Source organism: Saimiri boliviensis, chromosome 3 (genome assembly GCF_048565385.1).
Source record: "Saimiri boliviensis isolate mSaiBol1 chromosome 3, mSaiBol1.pri, whole genome shotgun sequence".
In the NCBI taxonomy this organism is placed as follows: domain Eukaryota; kingdom Metazoa; phylum Chordata; class Mammalia; order Primates; family Cebidae; genus Saimiri; species Saimiri boliviensis.
This window is the reverse complement of record NC_133451.1, coordinates 95,344,296-95,363,972: the sequence shown is the minus strand read 5'-3', so window position 1 is coordinate 95,363,972 and position 19,677 is coordinate 95,344,296. Positions and strand designations below refer to the sequence as shown.

Here is a 19,677-nt window from a genome sequence, read left to right as displayed (position 1 = left end):
GCACATGCACACGCACACGCACACACACACACACATACACACTCATACACCCTCATATTGCCTAGCTTTTCCCACACATTTCCTAATCTTTTCTCAGAGCTCCTGGGAAGAGTGGCTCCTAGTAGCAGTGAATGGATTTAGGACTCATATCTTGATTTGGAATTCTGTATTAAAAGCAATCAGGGCTCTTTGGAGAAATGACTGACTCTCAAGTTGGAGCCTAGAATATTTTGCTGTTGCAGAAAGTAAGGAGATACTCAAGAATGATGTGACATGTTGAAAGGACACAGGGGCCTAAGTCTTCAGTCTTCAATATACTATAATCTTCAAAAATGTCAAGGAAAGCTTGAGGAACTGTTCTATGTTGGAAGAGACTATGCACAAACTGAATGCAATGCAGTGATCTTTTTTGTCATAATGTTACTGGGGTAACTGATGAAAACTTGAAAGGGGGTCTCTGGGTGATGATCACACAGGAGTTCCTTGTACTATTGCTGCAAGTTTATTACAAGTTTGCAATGATTTCAACAAAGAAAAGGATACTATTAAGAGAATGAAAAGCAACAGCAAAATCCTGATGGGAAGGGGCCAGTAGAGAGGGAAAGACTAAAAAGAGTTTGAAAGCAGGGAGGTAGTTGAGAGGGCCAGGTCTCTGGGAGGTAGGAATTAAGAAGTGGATGGATTCACTTTGGGATGAAGTGTTCTGTTTTAGTTGTAATAGTGGTGAAAGATAACACATGGGAGGAAAGGATGCAGCTTGAGGATGGAAGTAATTTTGAAGGTCTCTAGGACCACTTAAAGTAGATTTTCTTTCTATAAGACTTGCAAACTCTTTTGTCAGTGGAGTTTTAGGGTGACAAAGTAAACCTGAGAAAGAAAGCTAGGGAGTTTTGGTGAAATAACGTTTTTTAATTTATTGTGAATGAAATATAACACATACAGAAAAATAAACAGACCATAAATGCAAAGCTTAATGAATGATGAGAAAATGAACACTCATGTAACTGTCATCCTGTTTAAGAAACAGAACATTAATTATAGCACTTCACACCTCAAAATCTCCCCTCCCTTTTGTGAGCCTCCCCAGTCATGACCCCTCTTTCCTTCCCGAAGATCCACTATCCTGGCATCCATCATTAGGTTACTTTTGCCTGTTTTTGAATTTTATGTACATGGAACCATATACCATGTATTCTTTAGTGTGTGGCTAATTTGGCTCAACATCATGGTTTGTGACATTTAGATACAGTTATCTCTCCTTATGTGGTTTCAGTTACCCGTAGTCAACTGTGGTCTGAAAATAGTAAATGGAAAACTCCAGAAATAAGCAATTCATGAGTTTTAAATTGCACTCTGTTCTGTGTCGCATGATGGAATCTTGTGCTGTCCTGCCCTGTCTTGCCCAGGACATGAATCATCACTTTGTTGAGCTTATCCATGCTGTATACATTATCCACCTCTTAGTCACTTGGCGGCCTTCTCCTTCATCAGATAGAAAAAACATAGTATATATGGGATTCGGTACTATCTGCAATTTCAAGCATCCACTGGGGATCTTGGAACGTATCCCCTGCAGATAAGGGGGGACTGCTGTTTGGTGTTCTGTGTAACTGTAGTTTGTCTATTTACATTGTGTAAGATTTTATTATATTACACATTCTGCTGTTGCAATTTGAGTAGTTTCTAGTCGGGGGTATTCCAAGTAATGCTGCTGAGAACATTAGTGATATAATACTCGGAGCACATGTGCCCCCGGCAGCATATCTGCTGGGAGTGGAATTGCTTGATTGTGGAGGATGCATGAGTTCAGCTTTCTTAGATTATGCTGAACTGCCATCCTAAGTGGTTATGAGACTGACCTAGGCTCCTTACCAGCAGTTGGTGCTGTGTCAGACAGGACTTTGAACACTGTTTTCTTATCACCAGCCCCTCCTTATCTCACCTCTATTGCTCTTATTTCTTGATGATTTCATTGTTACCCTGGGCTTGCTTTATACAAAAGTAATCTTATTTTAAATGTATCTCATTGAAATTCATCTTGCTCCAGTTTTATATCTTTCTTTCTTGCCTCTCCTCTTCCACTGAACTTAGAAACGTGTTTAGGATTTTTTTAACCGAGTATGTCAGGAGACAGCAGCATATTTGAATCAGACAAAAGGTACTGGGGAAGTCACAGGTTTTGAATGCAGCCCATACAGCAGAAATGCATGGGAGCATGAAAAGAATGCAGGCACTAGAGAGAGAGAAAAGTGCTGACTACATTTCTTTGTGAACATGGCAGAATATATTGATGACTGAGACTTTTCTTATGTTGAGTGACATTGGGGCAAATGGTTTAAGCATGAAAGGAGGTAATATATGGAAAATATCAACAGGTAATTTAAACATTACTAAATAACAAAGTAAAAGATAAGTGTTGGGATATCATATCATAAATTCTGCCAAATAAATCATACATGAGGAACTTTAGAATGTGAGTCTGGGAAAGTTAGCTTTATCAGTTTGGGAAAGCAAACTGATTTTTTAACAAAAAAAGTTTTGTATGTAAGTGGGAATGGAATAGGATACTTTGGGTAAATGGAATAATAAATCTGACCAATCAGTTTTTGCCATTTTCTGCCCAGGTTAACTGAGGGTTTTTATCCTACTAATTGATTGTGCTGAATTGACTAGGTAACGTGTTTTAATGAACAAATACCTATTTTTGAATGCTTATTATGACTTGCCTTTATGGAAAAACAGGAAATCAATTAGTTGATATTTCTCTTACACATAATTTATTTTATAAGAGTTTCCCAAGTATTCTATGTATAAGGTAAATCATTTTGCTAAAAGCTGCAAAAGGCTGTTATTGTGTACATTTGATCCTCCAATTAAATTATTGTAGGAAAATAGATGTAATAATAGGTATTCCACAATCAGTTAAAACTTGTATCTCCTAGTTTCCAAGCCAGAAGAAGTGAAAGATTGCCCATGGCTATTACAATTAGAAAAAACAATTGGGATTTTTTTTTTTCTTTTTTAAAAATTTCACTTTGTTCTTTGTTTCTTAAATTCCTGTCTTCATCTCTGCAAATTCCACAGGGCAAAAAACGAATATCATGCCAGTGAAATTTTTTCTAAGTGCTGCTCTTGGCTGTCTAAAGCCCTTAAAAGTACATAGCCAAAGAATATGGAATTCAGAATAATCAAGGTTTATTTTTCCATTGAAAAGGTACAGAGATTATGAAGCGTGTTTCTTTCTGTATTAGCTTTCTAGGACTATCACTACAAATTACTATGAACGGAGTATCTTAAAACAACAAGAATTTATTTTCTCACAGTCCTGGAGGCTGGAGTCCAAAATCAAGGTATTAGCAGAGCCTTGTTCCTTTTGAAGTCTCTGGGAAAGAATCCTTCCTTGCCTCTTCCAGCTTCTCGTCGTTGCTGGCAATCCTTGGCTTGTAGATGCATCACTGTGATCTCTGTCTCCACCATCTCATGCTTTCTCCTTTGTGTGTGTCTCTTGTTTTCTTTTCTTATAAGTATACCAGCCATTGGGTTAGGGCCCAGTATGACCTCATTTTAACGAAACTAGGTATATTTGCAAAGCCCTTATTTCCAAATAAGGTTGCATTTTTAGGCGGACATGAATTTTGGGGGGACACTGTTCAACCCAGTACACTGTCCTTTTGTCTTTTGTCAGAAGTTTTATTAAAGATTTCCAAGATGGCTATAGGCAGTGGCTTCCCCAGGTGGGCCATGGGAGCAGTTAGGCTTAGGTACAGACAGTAAGTGGGTGTATTGTATATGGACTATAGATTGGCCTATTTTTCATTATTGCTTTATACTGGCAATTCTATTAATAAATATTTCCCATGATAGAATATGTCTCCCACCTTCCCCCTTCCCCAATCATATGTTGGTCTAAGTTTTATCCATGTGTTTGGTTACTGTTGAATATTAATAATATACATGTTTGCTTAGATTTAGCACATTTTTATTACTAATCCTTTAATAGACATTATATTCTACATGATAGTTATTCTGGAGTACTCTTAGTTATATAGTCATTCCCAGACACATGAAGATTCAGCTTCATACAGTCCTTTTGAAAGCAAATTTATAACAGTTTGGAATTGTTTGAACTTGCTTTGAACATAGTTCTTGCCTCCCTTCCCTGTCCTATACATGCTTACACTTAAAGGCATTGCAGATTAGAAATAAACAATAGCACAGTGATTATAAAAAGGAGAAACTCAACATAAGTTCGATATGATCTCTTGGAGTTATTTATATGCTTTAAATTTACAATTGAGAAAGCTATGGACTGTGAGGTGTAATGTGTAATATTTTGCTTGGGAAGTGCATATTTTAGTTCATGCTGAAATATATTCAACTAATTTTAATAATGTCTTTAGAATTGAAATTTATTCTTTTAAATCTGTTTTAAAACTAAAGAAAGAGTTGAAACAAAACATGACATCAGTGGTACGCTTTGGTAGCGGGTGGCAGATATTAAAAAAGCAAAATACTTGGGAATTATTATGATTATTTTGTACTTTTTAGAGATAGGGGCTCATTTTGTCACCAAGGCTGCACATAGCTCACTGCAGCTTTGAACTTCTAGGCCACAGTGATCTTCCTACCTTATCCTCCTGAGTAGCTAGGACTACTTCAGACGCATGCTACCATGCCTCGCCTATTTTATTTTGGAGAGATGGAGAGCAGTTAGCCCTAGGTAAGGCAGTAAGTGGGTGTTGCAACACAGCCTGCTATGTTGCTCAGGATGGTCTCACACTCCTGTCCTCAAGCGATCCTCCCACCTCAGCATCCCAAAGTGTTAGGGTTATAAGGATGAGCCACTACCTGGCTGGAATTCTTTTTGACAGCACTCTGGATACTTTTAACAGAAATCGAATGTGTGAATTGATCAGATAGGCCTATATTGAAGGTGGTAGAGTGGAAATAAAGAAGTCATTCTTACATTCCTGGAAACAGAGATCAAATGTGTAAATTGGTCATGTAGAAGGTGGCAGAGTGGAAATAAGGAAGTAATTCTCATATTTCCAGAAAAACTGCTGCAGAATGCACAGAAAATAGTATCAAAGAATGGGATCACTATTTCATAAACCTCTATCATGGTCCAGGATGAAAGATGCTGCATATGTGGCCAGTATTCACTGTGGAGTTCAGGAAAAATCAAATAAATTAATCCCAAATATTATTTCATCCTCTTGGAAATTATTCTCTGAGCTTTGTGAAATCTACTTTTTTGGATATTTCTTTTATCCTATGTGATTTTCTTTTTAGAACTTTGGAAAAATTGTATTCATTCTTTCTCATCTCACCTTATTGACAGGAAAAGCTGCAGAAAATCTTCCCTAGACAAGATGGAAGGTTCATTACGAAGCTAGGACACAGTAGAAAAATTTTGAAAAGTTAATCTCAACTTTGAAGTACTGTGTAATCCAAAGAAAATGTGGACACATGAGTCAGCTCAGACATTACTCTCTGTGGTGTGCAGTTTTCTCTTTAGAATTATCTCTTTTTTCCTGGTGTAGTTTTAGATGACATTAATCAGATACTAAAGTATTTGCAGATAGACTCTATCTTGAACCATGTACAGTAACATACCAAACTTTAAAATCTTCTTTTAAGATAAGTGCACAGAAATTTTGGTGAAGCCTTTTTACTGTGCAACAATAAAATATGAGGACATTGACATTTACATAGAAAATAGAATCAAACTTTGAAGAAGAGTGCCAGGAGAAAAACAAAGAGATGCTGGTTTTCCATTCCTCAGAGAAATCCACATAGCAATGTCAAATGCCCCAATTGTTGTCCCTGAGAACTAGGCACTTGTTCTAATGGAATGAATCAAATAGTGTCTGTGTTCACAATCATTTAGCCATTTTCTCTGATTTTGCAGAAGAAATACTGGAGAAGTCAGAGTCTTTTTTCCATTTTTTTTTAAATACCTCAGAGACATTTGTAAATAGTTTGAATGAATGTCAAAAGAACAAAGACATGGATATAACTGCATTTTTTGGAGTTTGATATGACATGGGATTTTTATGAATCTCTTCCATATTTAATATGTTTGATACTTTTCTAATATATTGTCATACTCTGGCCTTATCTGGAAGAACATTTCTGAGTTAAAATTAATAAAAGGTGTTTTTCCATCAGCTATGACAAGATAAATCAGGAGATCTGGCAATACTCTTTATTGAACATATATGTCCAAAGAAGATCAATTTTGAGAAAGTTGTTGACAGATTTTTTAGAAGGTAAGGCTGAAAATAGCAAATATTATTATTTCTTACTGTAGCGTATTATTATGTATGTTACTTTCTTTATTTGAAAATATACTAATTTAATCAAAACTTGAATCTATTAACTTCCTTTTTTGTACTCTAATATTTAATGTTACTTTAAAAAACTGACATGATTATACAAAGTTCAGGAAAGAAAATTTTCAGTGTCTACGTTCTTTTCTGGACATTATCATTATTCATTTCATTTTATTACTTCTATTGAAAATAACTGTCATATGGAAGAGGAGATCTTAAAAAGTGATTCTATCTGGTGTCAGATATACTATGTACACATCTGGCTACAAGGATAGATAACTGTGCTGATGTAAGCGTTAACCTGTTAACTTCTGGTTGTGCTGTCTGCAAATTGCAAGGGCACAACAAAGAATGTCTCTTGTGTCATCCTGCGCAGACCTGTTTGACAGGAGCTATTTGTGGAGATCCAGAGTTTGTTTTCTCAATACTTCTGGATGCTGGAGCACTTTCAGAACAAAGACAGAAATGCAGTGTTTGGTTGTCTCTAAAAATACATGTAAAAGGATTTTAGCAGGTTTGACATTTGACAATATTTAGAAGTAAGTGGGTTTATTTTTAAGAAGAAAATTGCCCTTTTGAAAATCTAGTGATGCTATTACAGCTTTTTAAGTATCTTATTACAAATAGCTGAGAAGTAGCCTTGGGTTTATGAATCAGTGATTCATTGCATATCATCTGTTTGGTCTGCCAGAGAAAGAAATTTGAGGAGTACTGTATTTATCAGTCACGTACCTCTTAAGCCCTTTAGTTCAGATATCCTTACATCTCGTTTGAAAGAATGCATTCAACTATCCTGCACTTTTAAAGTTAATCTATTTTGAAAATGAAATCTTTATGAAGTTAATAAAAACACTGATCTAGTGAGGAATTAATAGAAACTTCAAAAATAAATAAAAATTTAGAAGTTAAAATTTTAAATTTTCAAACAACCCTACATACACATTGTTTAGTTTCTTGAGTATTTATACTTTTTTCTACTGTTAGACAATAATTGGCTTTGTTGGATTGTTTAAAAAATTTTAGTCTCATATGAAGATTATATATTTACTTTGGATGCAAATATATGTTACTCAAGGGTCTTTTCAAGAAATCTTTCAGAACCCATTATTTTCTCTGAAGTAAAATACCTGTTGTAGAAGAAGGCTTTTATGTGACAATCAAGACTGCCAGAGGATGTATAAAATTACTAACACTTATCGTAGAAGCAGGAGACTTTCACCTGTCAAAGAATGCCCAGAAGGAAAGGTGGCTGGTAATTACTACTTCACCTCTGAGGCACTGTCAGGTGGTTTGGGGTTTATTGTGACCCCAGTCATAACTTGTTATTGCAAGAGTTGGGGGACAGGGAGAGATGTCTTTTTACAAGAACATTTGCACAGAAAAGAAAAGTATGCTGGAAAGTATTATGCTGTATAGTTAATACTATTTGTAGCATTAATAGATATTAAGAAATAAATAGGCCAGGTGCGGTGGCTCATGCCTGTAATCCTAGCACTTTGGGAGGCCGAGGCGGACGGATCACCTGAGGACAGGAGTTTGAGACCAGCATGACCAACATGGCGAAACCCTGTCTCTATTAAAAATACAAAACTTAGCCAGGCATGGTGATGTGTGCCAGTAATCCCAACTACTCGGGAGACTGAGACAGAATCGCTTGAACCCAGGAGGCGGAGGTTGCAATGAGCCAAGATTGTGCCATTGCACTCCAGCCTGGGCAACAGAGCAAGACTCTTTCTTAAAAAAAAAAAAAAAAAAAGTAGAAGGAATTAATAAGTTCTATTTTCTGCAGTAGTGATTCTCAAAATTTTGGAACTTAGCACTGCATTATACTTACAAAATTCACTGAAAACTCCAACAGGCTTTTGTTTATATGGGTTATATGTACCGATATTTACCATATTAAATATTAAAACTGAGAATTAAATATTTACTTATTCATTTTAAATAACCATAATAAACTCATGTCACATATGACTACTTTTTAATATATTATTTATTTATTTATTTATTTTTTTGAGACGGAGTTTCGTTCTTGTTACCCAGGCTTGACTGCAATGGCGCGATCTCGGCTCACCGCAACCTCCGCCTCCTGGGTTCAGGCAATTTTCCTGTCTCAGCCTCCTGAGTAGCTGGGATTACAGGCATGTGCCACCATGCCCAGCTAATTTTTTGTATTTTTAGTAGAGACGGGGTTTCACCATGTTGACCGGGATGGTCTCAATCTCTTGACCTCGTGATCCACCCGCCTCGGCCTCCCAAAGTGCTGGTATTACAGGCTTGAGCCACCGCGCCCGGCCCTTATTTTATGAAAAACATATTTACAAAAAAAACTAGTGGAAATGATAGCTTTACATGTTTGCAAGTCACTTTAATGTCTTGCTTAGTAGAAGACAAATGGATTCTCATCTGTATCAGCCTTCAGTCAATTTGCAATACATTGTTTTGGTTGAAACAGATTAAGGAAATCTGACTTCATACAGATATACTTGGAAAAGGAAAAAGCTAGTCTTTTCAGATAAATTGTGGATTTTCTTTTAACAAATGATAGTTTCTTAAAGGTTAGTTGCAATGTGGATGTGAAGTCATTTCAATAAACTTTTTATTCTCTGTCACATTAAAATCCATTGATCTATCTTGCACTTTGTATGGATTCTTAACCCATATTATGTGATATTGTAATATAAGGCATTGGTTATTGGAAAATATTTGTTTCTTGAGCATTACAGATCTTCCAAATGTTGAAACATTTCCTTTTATAATATCACATTTGTTAATATCACCACTGACATCATCTAAAAAGTTTTTAAGTATTCAAGTAGTATCTACTACCACGAGGGAGTAGATACAAGTTCTCCCTAATCCCAATTTTTATTTGAAAGTTTGAGTTTTATCCTTGGCCACAAATACTACCGCTTGTTTTCCTTGAAGTGATAGGCTCACTCCATTCATTTTCAAGAGAATGTCTGCCAGGTGTCCAGGTCTGAATAACCATCATTTGTCTATCAGTCCTTTTATCAAGTAAAAATGGGATTTCATGAACAAGAAGGCCAATTCAGCTTACATGCAACTCTAATAATGGCCCAGAGGCTTTAAATCCAGTTATCTATTGTGAATGATGCTTTATGGAGATTGCCCATTTCATAACACAGGATATTAAAATAATGCATACTGAGGGTTGGGGTTTAATGAAATTAATGTTTACTGCTTTATCAAGGACAGTCTTAAGTGAAACTGGCTTTTTTCATTTTCCTGCTAATGCATGAAGGTGAAAGATGTAATGACCACTAGCACCATTTGGAGCTGCTGCCTTGTTTCCTGCTAAGGAAGCAGCAGTGTTACCCACCACTGCTTTTGTAACATCAGTGCAAATGTTAACACAGTAATTACAGCATAACCCTGAGACTCAAAAAAGTATTTAGTACTTTGAATATTTCAGCACCTCTTGTATATTGTTGCCAAAAATTCACAGAAAAGAAGATTTTTGATGATTTATTGTGCTGTTAACAGACAAATACAAGCAAACTGGCAAATCCATCAATATCTGGAGGTTCACTCATTTGTAAAGCAAAAATATGATTGTTTCACGGAGATATCAAGCCAGTCTTCAAATCCCAAAAAGAGATTTGCAGTCAAATCTCTTAATTGGATGAGTTACTCTGTCATTGCAAAGTGGCAGTACTGTGATTTCCTTTACTGACTTTTCATCCAATAAGCATTCTGCAATGTCAACAGTACAACTGTCTCTCAGCTACTCTGTGTACTTCTCTAGCCAGGGCTGCGTAACTAACCCTGTAAGATGCTTCAGTGGATTATGGCCGGGCGCGGTGGCTCAAGCCTGTAATACCAGCACTTTGGGAGGCCGAGGCGGGTGGATCACGAGGTCAAGAGATCGAGACCATCCCGGTCAACATGGTGAAACCCCGGCTCTACTAAAAATACATAAAATTAGCTGGGCATGGTGGCACGTGCCTGTAATCCCAGCTACTCAGGAGGCTGAGGCAGGAGAATTGCCTGAACCCAGGAGGCGGAGGTTGCAGTGAGCCGAGATTGCGCCATTGCAGTCCAGCCTGGGTAACGAGCGAAACTCCTCCTCCTCCTCAAAAAAAAAAAAAAAAAAAAAAAAAAGATGCTTCAGTGGGTTTTTCACTCTTTATCTTTTGACGAGCTTATCATGCCTAAGTTTAAATATTCAATTCTCTTCTTTATACTGTGAATGATTTGTCTCAATGAGACATTACAACTTAACCGGCACCATAAATATTATTTTAAAATATTCCATTGCATAACACACACAAAGTTAAGTTATTAACATCCATAAAGTTGAGAGAAAGATGGCTTTCATCATAATTTCATTTCTTCTTCATAATTTTACTCAGTTTCTTTAAAATAGATTTTTCCCTTCCTTGAGTCAAAAGACTGACATGTCAGTTTCACTTTTTTTTTTTTTAGCATCTTTAGATATAGACAGATAGTGCAGTGCAGTTATGGGTTAAGAAGATAAGCTTTCTTCTTCTTTTTCTTCTTCTTTTTTTTTTTTGAGACAGAGTCTTGCTCTATAATCCAGGCTGGAGTGCGATGGCATGATCTCAGCTCACTGCAACCTCTGCCTCCTGGGTTTAACTGATTCTTCTGCCTTTGCCTCTCAAGTAGCTGGGATTATAGGCATGCATCATCACGCGCAACTAATTTTTATATTTTTAGTAGAGACAGGATTTCACCATGTTGGCCAGGCTAGTAAGAAGCAAGCCTTCTAATCCACTTTGAAAATTCATCCCTGAATTAGAAAAAAAGTATTAAAAATAAATTTTCTTTTAGAACAAGATAAAATATTAAGTGCAAAGTAAGTTTCAGTTAAAATTAAAATTTTTTTTATTTGAAAACTTAAAAATACTGCTGTGAAATAAAAGAACAAGTAGTACCCACCCCTTTTATGCTTCTGCATAGGTGGCAAGGGAAACTTTGGGGTTCAAAATAAGAATTTATTGAACAACAATGAGGGTATAGAGATTACAGCAGGAATAATAAAAGACAGCTATTACTAGTAAGAACACAGTAAAAGTACAGAGAACAAACTGAGTTAATCTCTGAAAGTGCACTGCTTCATACCATAAACCTCTGCCTCAGCTCAGTGCTACATCACAACAGAATACACAGCACACATTCCGTTAGCTGTCAGAGTAATGAAGTAGGCACATATCTGGAAAATGCCACTGACACTCAGAGACTGAGAGAAATAAAGGCAAATAACGTTTTAGTTTTACTGTAAGTAAAGTCAAGGGCCCACTGAAAGGCTCAGAGGGACCTCCTGGAGTCCCCAGGCCACATTTAAAGAACCACTCACTGTTCTAGATGTTGGAACCCATCATCACGGTATTTTAAAAGTCACCTTTGAAGATCACTGTGCATTCTTGACATTTTTAACCCTGAAGTGGGAGTGGTCATCCCATGTCAAGATCCTCCAGGACATATTGTGTATCTTGTAAAGTTAATTCTGATCTTTTGTCATTTCATATAAATGAGGGCAAGAGTCAGGAAGCAGAAGAATGGCGAATGGTTTTATTACATGAAATAATTTGACTAATTCATTCACTGATTTTTTTAAATTAGAGAAATGTGTGTTTTTGGGGTAAGGCTAGGCTTTATTGGTGTAAAATCTTATCATAGAAACCTGATCCAGTTTATGGTTGCCAAGAATTAAGACTTGATAAAAACATCAAAGCTTCTTTATTTGGGGTCTTGCTGCCCATGCTTAACTGGGGGAAAACCTGGCTACGCTGTCACCAGGATGGAGTCTCTTCCTTCCTCTCCAGAGCACCAATAACATGGAGTGTGTGCTCCTGCCCCATCTACTTCCGTTAGTGCACCATGTACATCTCCAGTCAAGAAACCAGAGTATGCTCGAACATTGAGTTTAATGTGTAATTAGGATTAAATTACCATTAAACAAAGTGATTTTATGGTAATGTGTTATTAAGATTGGAAAGCTGTTAAATTATAACATTTGAATCTAGGATGCATGTTTGGCTACATTTTAACAACACTGAAATGAGAATGTGTTTTCGAAGACAGCATTTTTTTCTATTTTTGTGAAATAGCGTGTTTTTAATTTAATTTAGAAATGTTATCTTCAAGTTGTCTTTCTCGACGTAATTACAAATGCCTGTTTCATGTGGAAGACTACAGTAGCTCTTTAGTGGTTTCTACATTTCTCTTTTAAAAGAGAAATAACAGATGCTAGCAGTAATTTATGAGTGTATATTCCTGAAATGTGCATTTCCACATTATGTGTGTCATAGTAAATAGGAAAATTAACATTAAACTATTGAATATATATATTTTTTAAAAGCTGTGCTTCTTTCTTAAAAAACCATTTTGCTTATGTTTAAATTTGATATTTGTCATTTAATTCTGTTTATTGCAGGTTTACTTTAGGACAGTGGAACTTATAGAAGAGCCCATAAAAGGGTCTCCTGGTTTGAGTTTCTATTTCAAAATTAATGGATTTCCCATATTTCTAAAAGGTTCAAACTGGATCCCAGCAGATTCATTCCAGGACCGAGTAACCTCTGAGTTGTAAGTTATTGTCTTTCTTTTCTTGTTTCTCTTTTAATTGACAGTCCTGCAAAGCTTAAAGTTTACTCATTTTTACCTTCTTTAGTCCCTAGGCAAGGAACTAAGAGATAGTGTAGAATTCTAGATGATGGAAACTTTAGAATGGACAGGATTTAAAAAATCATACATTCCACTCTCCTAGGCTACAGGTGGCCTTACAGCTAAATGATTTGAGACTGTCGAAGCCATTTGATTTTTAGAAAACTATTATATGTTTACTCTGGAGAAATAGGAAAATGACTAATTCATATATTAAATAGTTAGTCCCTGAAAAAAAATTAAATTCTACTTTTTTCAGCTTTTCAAAGGAAACCTTAAATGTTTTTGAGTGTGGGTTTGAAAGATAAGAACACATATTTACCTTGCTTTTTTTGTTTTTGAGAAAGAGTCTCACTCGGTTGCCCAGACTGGAGTGCAGTGGTGCTATCTCAGCTCACTGCAACCTCTACCTCCCAGGCCCAAATGATTATCCTGTCTCAGCCTCCCGAGTAGCTGGGATTACAAGCATGGGCTACTACCACCTGGGTAATTTTTGTATTTTTAGTAGAGATGGGGTTTCACCATGTTGGCTTGGCTGGTCTTGAAATCCTGACCCCAAATGATCCACGTACCTTGGCCTCCCAAAGTGTTGGGATTACAGGTGTGAGCCACTGGGCCTGGCCCCATGTTTACCTTCCTATGCTAAGATATTTGTATATTCTTTTTAAAAAAATATACTGTAAGTTCTGGGGTACATGTGCAGAACGTGCATGTTTGTTATATAGGTATACATGTACAATGGTGGTTTGCTGCATCTATTACCCTGTCATCTACATTAGGCATTTCTCCTAATGCTATCCCTCCCCTGGCCCTCCACCCCTCTGCTATCCCTCCCTTAGCCCCCCAACTCCCAAAAGGCCCTGCTATATGATGTTCCCCTCCCTGTGTCCATGTGTTTTCATTGCTCAGCACTCACTTATATGTGAGAACATGCAGTGTTTGGTTTTCTGTTCTTGTGTCAGTTTGCTGAAAATGATAGTTTCCAGCTTAATCCATGCCCCTGCAAAGGACGTAAGATCATTCTTTTTTATGGCTGCATAGTATTCCATGGTGTATATGTGCCACATTTTCTTTATCTAGTCTATCATTGATGAGCATTTGGGTTGGTTTCAGGTCTTTGCTGTTTTGAAAAGTGCAACAATAAAAATACATGTGCATATGTCTTTATAACAGAATGATTTATAATCCTTTGGGTATATGACCAGTAATGGGATTGCTGGGTCAAATGATATTTCTAGTTCTAGATCCTGAGGAATTGCCACACTGTCTTCCACATGGCTGAAGTAATTTACACTCCCACTAACAGTGTAAAAGCATTCCTATTTCTCCACATCCTCTCTAGCATCTGTTGTCTCCTGATTTTTTAATGATTGCCATTCTAACTGTCATGAGATGATATTTCATTGTGGTTTTGATTTTCATTTCGCTAATGACTAGTGATGATGAGCTTTTTTTCATGTTTGCTGGCTGCATAAATGTCTTCTTTTGGGAAATGTCTATTCATACCCTTTGCCCACTTTTTGATGGATTGTTTTTTCTTCTAAATTTGTTTAAGTTCTTTTCAGATTCTGGATATTAGCCCTTTGTCAGATGAGTAGATTGCAAACATTTTTTTCCCATTTTGTTGGTTGCTGGTTCATTCTAATGATGGTTTCTTTTTGCTGTGCAGAAGCTCTTAAGTTTAGTTAGATCCCATTTGTCTATTTTGGCTTTTGTTGCCATTGCTTTTGGTGTTTTGGTCATGAAGTCCTTGTCCATGCCTATGTCTTTAATGGTGTTGCCTAGGCTTTCTTCTAGAGTTTTTATGGTTTTGGATCTTATATTTAAGTCTTTAATCCATCTTGAGTTAATTTTTGTACAAGGTGTAAGGAAGGAATCCAGTTTCAGCTTTCTGCATATTAGCTAGATAGTTTCCCCAACACCATTTATTAAATAGAGAATCCTACCCCATTGCTTGGTTTTGTCCGGTTTGTCAAAGATTAGATGGTTGTGGATGTATGGCATTATTTCTGAGGCCTCTTTTCTGTTCTATTTGTCTATATCTCTGTTTCGATACCAGTACCATGCTGTTTTGATTACTGTAGACTTGGAATATAATTTGAAGTCAGGTAGCATGGTGCCTCAAGCTTTGGTTTTGTTTTGCTTGGGATTGCCTTGATTATGTTGGCTCTTTTTTGGTTCCATATGAAATTTAAGGTGTTTTTTTCCAACTCTGTGAAGAAAGTCAATGGTAGCTTGATGGGGATAACATTGAATCTATAAGTTATCTTGGGCAGTACAGCCATTTTCATGATACTGATTCTTCCTGATCATGAGCATGGAATGCTTTTCCATGTGTTTGTGTCCTCTCTTATTTTCTTGAGCAGTGGTTTGTAGTTCTCCTTGAAGAGGTCCTTCACAACCCTTGATAGTTGTATTCCTAGGTATTTTATTCTCTTTGTAGCAATTGAGAATGGGAGTTCACTCATGATTTGGCTTTCTGTTTGTCTGTTGTTGGTGTATAGGAATGGTTGTGATTTTTGCAAATTGGTTTTGTATCCTGAGATTTTGCTAAAGTTGCTTATCACCTTAAGGAGATTTTGGGCTGAGATGGTGGGGTCTTCTAAATATACAATCATGTTGTCTGCAAATAGACAATTTGACTTCATATTTTTCTAATTGAATACCCTTTATTTCTTTTTCTTGCCTCACTGCCCTGGCCAGAATTTCCAGTTCTATGCTGAATAGGAGTGGTGAGAGAGGGCATCCTTGTCTTGTGCCAGTTTTCAAAGGGAATGCTTCCAGTTTTTGCCGATTCAGTATGATATTGGCTGTGGGTTTGTCATAAACAGCTGTTATTATTTTGAGATATGTTCAATCAATACCTAGTTTATTGAAAGTTTTTAGCATAAAGGGCTGTTGAATTTTGTCAAAGGTCTTTTCTGCATCTATTGAGATAATCATATGATTTTTGTCTTTGGTTCTGTTTATGTAATGGGTTGCATTTATAGATTTGTGTATGTTGAACCAGCCTTGCATCCCATGGTTGAAGCCAACTTGATCATGATGGATGAGTTTTTGATGTGCTGTTGGATTCCGTTTTCCAGTATTTTCTTGAGGATTTTCACACTGATGTTCATCATGGATATTGGCCTGAAATTTTCTTTTTTAGTTGTGTCTCTGTCAGGTTTTGGTATCAGGATGATGTTGGTCTCATAAAATGTGTTAGAAAGGAGTCCTTCTTTTTGTATTGTTTGGAACAGTTTCAGAAGGAGTGGTACCAGCTTCTCTTTATACCTCTGGTAGAATTCGGCTGTGGACCCATCTGGTCCTGAACTTTTTTTTGGTTGGTAGGCTATTAATTGTTGCCTCAATTTCAGGCCTTTTTGTTGGTCTGTCAGGGATTTGAGTTCTTTTTGGTTTAGTCTTGGGAAGGTGTAAGTGTCCAGGAATTTATCCAGTTCTTCTAGATTGTCTGGTTTATTTTCATAGAGATGTTTGTAGTAATCTCTGATGGTAGTTTGCATTTCTGTGGGACCAGTGGTGATACCCCCTTTATTATTTTTATTGCATCTATTTGATTCTTCTCTCTTTTCTTTTTTATTAGTCTGGCTAGCTGTCTATCTAATTTGTTGATCATTTCAAAAAACCAGCTTCTGGATTCACTGATTTTTTTGAAGGGTTTTTCATGTCTCTATCTCCTTCAGTTATGTTCTGATCTTAGTTATTTCTTGTCTTCTGCTAGCTTTTGAATTTGTTCTTGCTTCTCTAGTTCTTTTAATCCCGATGTTACAGTGTCAGTTTTAGAGATCTTTCCTGCTTTCTCTTGTGGGGATTTAATGCTATAAATTTCCCTCTACACACTGCTTTAAATGTATCCCAGAGATTCTGGTATGTTGTGTCTTCATTCTCATTGGTTTCAAAGAACATCTTTATTTCAGCCTTCATTTCATTAAGTATCCCATAGTCATTCAGGAGCAGGTTGTTCAGTTTCCATGTAATTGTGCGGTTTTGAGTGAGTTTCTTAATCCCAAGTTCTCATTTGATTGCACTGTGGTCTGAGACACTGTTTGTTAGGATTTATGTTCTTTTACATTTGCTGAGGAGTGTTGTACTTCCAATTATGTGATCAATATTAGAGTAAGTGTGATGTGGTGCTGAGAAGAATGTATACTCTGTGGATTTGGGGTGGAGAGTTCTGTAGATGTCTATTAGGTTTGCTTGTTCCAGAGCTGAGTTCAAGGCTTGGATATTCTTGTTAATTTTCTGTCTCGTTGATCTGTCTAATATTGACAGTGGGGTGCTAAAGTCTCCCACTATTATTGTTTGGGAGTCTAAGTCTTTTTTAGGTCTCTAAGAAATTATTTTATATATCTGGGTGCTCCTGTATTGGGTGCCTATATATTTAGGATAGATAGCTCTTCTTGTTACATTGATCTCTTCACCATTATATAATGCCCTTCTTTGTCTCTTTTGATCTTTGTTGGTTTAAAGTCTGTTTAATCAGAGACTAGGATTGCAATTCCTGCTTTTTTTTTTTTTTCTTTCCATTGACTTAGCAAATTTTCCTCTATCCCTTTATTTTGAGCCTATGCACGTCTTTGAATGTGAGATGGGTCTCTTGAATACAACACACTGATGGGTCTTGACTCTTTATACAATTTGCCAATCTATGTCTTTTAATTGGGGCATTTAGGCCATTTACATTTAAGATTAATATTGTTAGGTGTGAATTTGATCCTGCCCTTAAATGATGCTAGCTGGTTGTTTTGCCCATTAGTTGATACAGTTTCTTCATTGTGTTGATGGACTTTACATTTAGTACGTTTTTGCAGTGGCTGGTACTGGTTGTTCCTTTCCATGTTTAGTGCTTCCTACAGGAGCTCTTGTAAGGCAGGTCAGGTGGTGATAAAATCTCTCAGTTGTTGTTTGTCTGTAATGGATTTTATTTCTCCTCTGCTTATGAAGCTTAGGTTGGCTGAATATGAAATTCTGGGTTGAAAATTATTTTCTTTAAGAATGTCAAATATTGGCCCCTAATCTCTTCTAGCTTTTAGGGTTTCTCCCGAGAGATCTGCTGTGAGTCTGATGGGCTTCCCTTTGTGAGTAACTCGACCTTTCTCTCTGGCTGCCCTTAGCATTTTTTTCTTCATTTCAACCTTGGTGAATCTGCCGATTACATGTCTTGGGGTTGCTCTTCTTGAGGAGTATCTTTGTGGTGGTCTCTGTATTTCCTGAATTTGGATATTAGCCTGTCTTGCTAGGTTGGGGATGTTCTCTTGGATAACATCCTGAAGAGTGTTTTCCAACTTGGTTTCATTTTCCCCATCACTTTCAGATACATCAATCAAACGTAGATTTGGTCTTTTCACATAATTCCATGTTTCTTGGAGGCTTTGTTCATTTCTTTTCACTCTTTTTTCTCTAATCTTGCCTTCTTGTTTTATTCCATTGAGTTTATCTTCAATCTCTGATATCCTTTCTTCCACTTGATTGATTTGGCTATTGCAACTTGTGTATGCTTCACGAAGATCTTGTGCTGTATTTTTCAGCCCCATCAGGTCATTTATGTTCTTCTCTAAAGTAGTTATTCTAGTTAGCATTTCATTTAACCTTTTCCCAAAGTTCTTAGCTTTCTTGCCTTGGGTTAGAACATACTCTGTTAGCTCAGAGAAGTTTATTACCTACCTCCTGGAGCCTGCTTCTGTCAATTTGTCAAACTCATTCTCCATCAGTTTTGTTCTTTTGCTGGTGAGGAGTTGTGATCTCTTGGAGGAGAAGAGGTGTTCTGGTTTTTGGAATTTTTAGCCTTTTTTTGTGCTGGTTTCTTCCCACCTTTGTGGATTTATCTACGTTTGGTCTTTGAAGTTGGTGATTTTGGATGGGGTCTCTGAGTGGACATCCTTTTTGTTGATGCTGAAACTATTTCTTTCTGTTTGTTAGTTTTCCTGCTGGAAAAACATCAGTCCCTCTGCTGCAGGTCTGCTGGAGTTTTCTGGAGGTCCACTCCAGACCCTGCTTACCTGGGAATCACTAGCAGGGGCTGCAGAACAGCAAAGATTGCTGCCTGTTCCTTCCTCTGGTAGCTTCGTCCCAGAAGCGTACCTGCCAGATACCTACCAGAGCTTTCCTATTTGAGGTGTCTGTTGGCCCCTGCTGGAAGGTATCTGCTAGTCAGGATACACAGGGGTCAGGGAGCCACTTGAGGAGGCAGTCTGTTCCTTATCAGAGCTAGAATGCTGTGCTGGGAGACCCGCTGCACTCTTATAGCTGCCAGGTAGGGATGTTTAAGTCTTCTGAAGCTGTACTCACAATTGTCCCTTTCCCCAGGTGCTCTGTCCCAGGAAGGTTGGGGTTTATTTATAAGTCCCTGAAAGGGTGCTGCCTTTTTTCAGCAATGCTCTGCCTAGTGAGGAGGGAGTCTAGTGACACAGTCTGCCTGCAGAGGCCTTGCTGAGCTTCTGTAGTCTCCACTCAGTTCCTTCCCTGCAACTTTGTTTACACAGGTGAGGTTAAAACCTCCTACTTGAGCCTTAGCAATGGCAGATGCCCCTCCCCCCATGGAGGAGCTAAACTTCCCAGGTCGAGCTCAGACTACTGTGCTGGCTGCGAGAATTTCAAGCCAGTGAAACTTAGCTTGCTGGTCTTTGTGGGGGTGGGACCTGGCCGAGCCAGATCACTTGACTCCCTGACTTCAGCCCCCTTTTTCAGG

General features: G+C 37.4%; 1 protein-coding gene across 3 annotated transcripts in view; it reads left to right on the top strand.

Moving 5' to 3' along the window:
• Positions 1–19,677, top strand: part of MANBA (mannosidase beta) — a 116,867-nt gene that overhangs the window by 51,951 nt on the left and 45,239 nt on the right. For all 3 annotated transcript variants that reach the window (XR_005579095.2, XM_074396514.1, XM_039468230.2), the window contains one exon: positions 12,757–12,908. Coding sequence is in view for 2 of the 3 variants with exons in the window: in XM_074396514.1 (XP_074252615.1) it covers positions 12,757–12,908 (152 nt within the window). In the remaining variant the exon portion in view is untranslated. The remainder of the gene's footprint in view (positions 1–12,756; positions 12,909–19,677) is intronic.